Source organism: Phaseolus vulgaris, chromosome 2 (assembly GCF_000499845.2).
Source record: "Phaseolus vulgaris cultivar G19833 chromosome 2, P. vulgaris v2.0, whole genome shotgun sequence".
NCBI lineage: Eukaryota > Viridiplantae > Streptophyta > Magnoliopsida > Fabales > Fabaceae > Phaseolus > Phaseolus vulgaris.
The window spans coordinates 31,795,928-31,799,753 of NC_023758.2; the positions used below are offsets into that span (position 1 = coordinate 31,795,928).

The window sequence follows — 3,826 nt, forward strand, 5'->3', positions numbered from 1 at the left end:
ATTTTTATTAATTTCTTATATGGATTGATCCGCGCAGATTAATCCTTATGTGGGACGAGTTAGTAAAATCACTTTACATATTTTATAATTATTCTGATTTTTAATATATACAAACCTCAAAATAAAATGAATATATATAAATAACTTTTTTATTATTTAATGTAAGAAAATAATTTAATATATAATATTTTTATTTAATTAACTATAAATTATGTAAACGATATAAGTATGTTTCATTTTTTTTGTCAAAAGATATTTTTTATAGATGACTAAAAAAATTTATTCCATTTATTATTTTTAAAATTATATTAGAATCAAGTTAAATTTTTAAAAAATTTAATAAATATATTTTGAATGGGAGATTTCACATTATTCTATCCCTATCTAAAACATTACACCATGAGGCATCTCCGATATTTCATAATTTATAAGGTTTTTTTACATATTACATTGATGTTACGAATATAACGTATAAAATAGAGAAATTTCAAGCAACAATTATCCAATTATCGTAGCAGACTTTTATATTATTTTCTTTAAAATTTGGAAAGATGATATTGGAAGATAACAAAATTTACAAATAAAAAATAGTATTTAATGAATATCATTTTACAAAATAAAAATTAAAACATGTTATACTAAAACATGTTATAAAAATTGAGAAAAGAAGTCCTTAGTATTATAAACCCTGGAAACAGGTTTTTAGGTTTGAGCAGGCAGTTTCAGAGCACTTCTTCACTGAAAGAGACATGGCGAAGGAACTGTTGACTCTTGATAATGCCACAACCTGCACATCTTGGAACCTTTCCGGTACCAGGCTTGCTGCTGCTTCCGCTGATGGCACTCTTTCAATCTTCGATTCCCGCGATCCATCTTCTTCTTCCTCCCTCCGCTCTACTTTCAAATCTAGGGTTCGTCATTTCTTCCCTGCTTTTCCTTTTCCATTATTAATTCTGTAACTTGGACTAGATTCAGTTTTATTAAAACGCGAATGAATGAATAAATAAATTGTAAGTTTTATGTGTATAGTTTGTTATATACTTACTAAGGTCATGTACAAACAGGAGTTATAGGGTAATTGTTCATTTTAGCTGGGTCATTTCTCATTCTCCTCTCTATGGTTTCTACTTTGTATGTATTTACTTTTCCCTTAAACTGTGAAGGTTCTCGAAGGAAACATCGTGAAGATTGTTTGGATTCCGCCAGAGTACGGTGATGCAGTTGCGTGTATTTCTGCCGATGGAATTGTGTCACTGTGGGAGGAGGTTGCAGAAGGTATCATTAATTGTTTTTTTTTTGTTAGAATTGAATTAATTCTTATGGCAAGCATTCAATGGCTTGAGCTTTGGAACAGAGTTGCTCACTAGCTATTAATTTTTTCTTTTGGTAAAAGGAATCTGGCTTGGTGTTGCAATTTTTGACTGTGTTTATTATTTTGTGGGTAGTTTTGCATATTCTTTACTTTTTTTCAAATCCACGGTTTTAGTTTTCGTGTGATTCCGTTAACATCAATGTGCTACTTTATGAAATCTTATTCAGTTGATGCTGAAATTCTGAAAATTATAGTTACGTCGTTATGTAGATTCCCAGTCTCTTCAGTGGAAAATGTGCAAAAGCTTTGGAAACAGTTCAAGCAAAGTCCTTGATGTTCAATTTGGAATCTCTTTGACTAGTTTGAAAATGGTTAGTTATATGCCTAGTATAATGTCATTGATATTTATTTTGGAACTATGCTTTATCTATTTCTGCTGACTAAGTCGTGTCTGCATTATTATTTAAATGAAATCCCTTGCGCGTGTCATAGCTAATTCAGTAATTATTTCCTCATTGATTAATTAATTAATATTATTCTATGAACATTTTAGGTTGCAGCATATTCAGATGGCAATGTAAGAGTTTTTGAGCTCCTGAACCCCTTAGAACTGAGAAACTGGCAGCTTCAGGTGAAACTGAATATTCAAATATAATATAACTATACCTTCCCTCCGAGTCATGAAATAAGGTACTAAATATTCTTTTATTTTTGTTCTCACATATTAGGCTGAATTTCAAAATGCTATTGAGTCAGTTTCTGCATTTGGAAAGGCTTCGTGCCTCTCTGCTTCCATATCTTGGAATCTGCAAAAGGGTGAAAGCCAGGAATCAAGCTTCCTTATAGGTTTTAATTCAAATACATCAGAGCTTAATTCTTCCAAGGTAACTATAGTCTAATTTTGCCCTGTTATTTTAATGATTTCAGCTGTGGTATCTATACTTGTGCATGTTATGATTATTGCACTCTAGAATTTTCCTCTCCACTTCTCTAAACTGTGCATAACCTTGCCATAGATGCAACTGTGACAATGGGTAAGAGTTCAGTATTTCGGCAGAAAAACATTCCACATCTTTCTTCTATTGGGTTTTGGGGGATGTTTATGTCTTTGACTTAACATTTTTATTTCCCACAGGTATGGGAATTTGATCAGGCTCATCAAAGATGGCTTCCGGTAGCAGAATTGGCAATGCCTGAAGACAAGGGTGATCAGGTTTATGCTGTTGCATGGGCACCAAATATTGGCAGGTAATATGTGCAAAAGTTTAGAAAAATGTCAGTCACATTTATTGGCTGGGACTTCCTCATATAGCCTGGTTGGCAACAACCGGTGGGATAGGTTAATAGCCATGAATCCATGATCTCATGTTCGTCATGAGGAAGTTTGTTATTCTACTAGGCTCGGGATGTGCTTATGTCTAACACCGTTGTCTTTGGGTTGTCAAAGAAATGTGAAAGAACCTGTTCTGTTAGATATTTTATATGCATGCATCAGTAACTGGTATGATTCTTATGTAGACCGTATGAGATCATAGCGGTTGCAACTCACAAGGGACTTGCAATATGGCATCTTGGATTGAATCCTGATCATAATGGAAGACTCCCAGTAGAGAGAGTTGCACTACTCTCAGGTCACGAGGGCATGGTATATGAATGACTTTAAATTTGCCTCTATTTTATATGTTCCCTTCTACTTTTCAATTTGTTTTTACGAGATGATACGGATGTTGAACTTAGCCTCTGATAGCTTTATATGGCAAGTTGTTGCTTAGGTGTGGCAAATGGAGTGGGATATGGGTGGAATGACTTTGGCTACTACAGGTCAAGATGGAATGGTCCGATTATGGCAGTCTAATCTCAATGGCGTTTGGCATCAGCAAGCTGCATTTGAACCCACTTCGTAGCCACGAGCAGTTAAATGCAGCCGATTTATGTGAAAATGAATCTCATATTTTGTTCCCTGTAGAGAAGGTTAAAAGATCTCAGTCTGCTTTTGAATGATGACCGATAATATAAACCACATTCAGTTTGTGAAGTTGTAGCTGGCATGTGTTCTCTAATTTTTTTTTGGCACCCCCAGAGTCAACTATTAAATATGGTAACTTGTATTCTGTTGTAATTTAGGTGGACGACATTTATCCTATTAGATGAAAGATCTCTCACCTAATTATGCTGCTGTTTGTACAAATCACACTTTTGCTTTCTAGTGATTTCTTTTTGATCGTCCGTTTGGGTGGAATGCAACAGAATGTAAAAACGTTCTTTATCGAATTTAGACAAAGTTAAGGGTTGTGGAATGTAATAACCCTCAGAGGTGTAGAGATGATAATTTTAAATTTGGTAAAAAAAAAAGATGTTGCTCCAATTGCAGTTATATGGACCTTACATCACCCAGGCCTACACCTATCGTTATTTTAGGCCCATAAACACAAATAGTTCCTGGGTTCAATTATGGGAAACCTTGACAACAAAAACATGGCTCTTGCTTCCTACACCTAATGTTTAAACCTGTAC

The 3,826-nt window shown here is 34.1% G+C and overlaps 1 protein-coding gene across 2 annotated transcripts; it reads left to right on the top strand.

Moving 5' to 3' along the window:
* The first annotated feature begins 659 nt into the window (after positions 1 to 659).
* Positions 660 to 3,531, top strand: LOC137811473 (protein SEH1). 2 transcript variants are annotated; one of them, XM_068613250.1, is made up of 9 exons: positions 667 to 911; positions 1,164 to 1,275; positions 1,583 to 1,683; positions 1,866 to 1,943; positions 2,041 to 2,196; positions 2,448 to 2,560; positions 2,831 to 2,957; positions 3,085 to 3,255; positions 3,292 to 3,531. In XM_068613250.1, exons 1-8 carry the CDS (start codon positions 750 to 752, stop codon positions 3,214 to 3,216), a joined length of 981 nt encoding a protein of 326 aa, XP_068469351.1. In that variant the 5' UTR covers positions 667 to 749; the 3' UTR covers positions 3,217 to 3,255; positions 3,292 to 3,531. The 2 variants fall into 2 exon arrangements, with proteins under 2 accessions (XP_068469350.1, XP_068469351.1); XM_068613249.1 differs by having other exon boundaries at positions 660 to 911; positions 3,085 to 3,531.
* The last annotated feature ends 295 nt before the right edge of the window (positions 3,532 to 3,826 follow it).

What these genes read in the sequence shown, in the direction of transcription:
- LOC137811473 (XM_068613249.1), top strand. Translation starts at nt 750, where the DNA reads ATGGCGAAGGAACTGTTGACTCTTGATAATGCCACAACCTGCACATCT. An exon ending in CTTTGACTAGTTTGAAAATG is followed by an intron (nt 1,684 to 1,865) that starts GTTAGTTATATG and finishes TGAACATTTTAG; the next exon opens with GTTGCAGCATATTCAGATGG. An exon ending in TGAGAAACTGGCAGCTTCAG is followed by an intron (nt 1,944 to 2,040) that starts GTGAAACTGAAT and finishes CTCACATATTAG; the next exon opens with GCTGAATTTCAAAATGCTAT.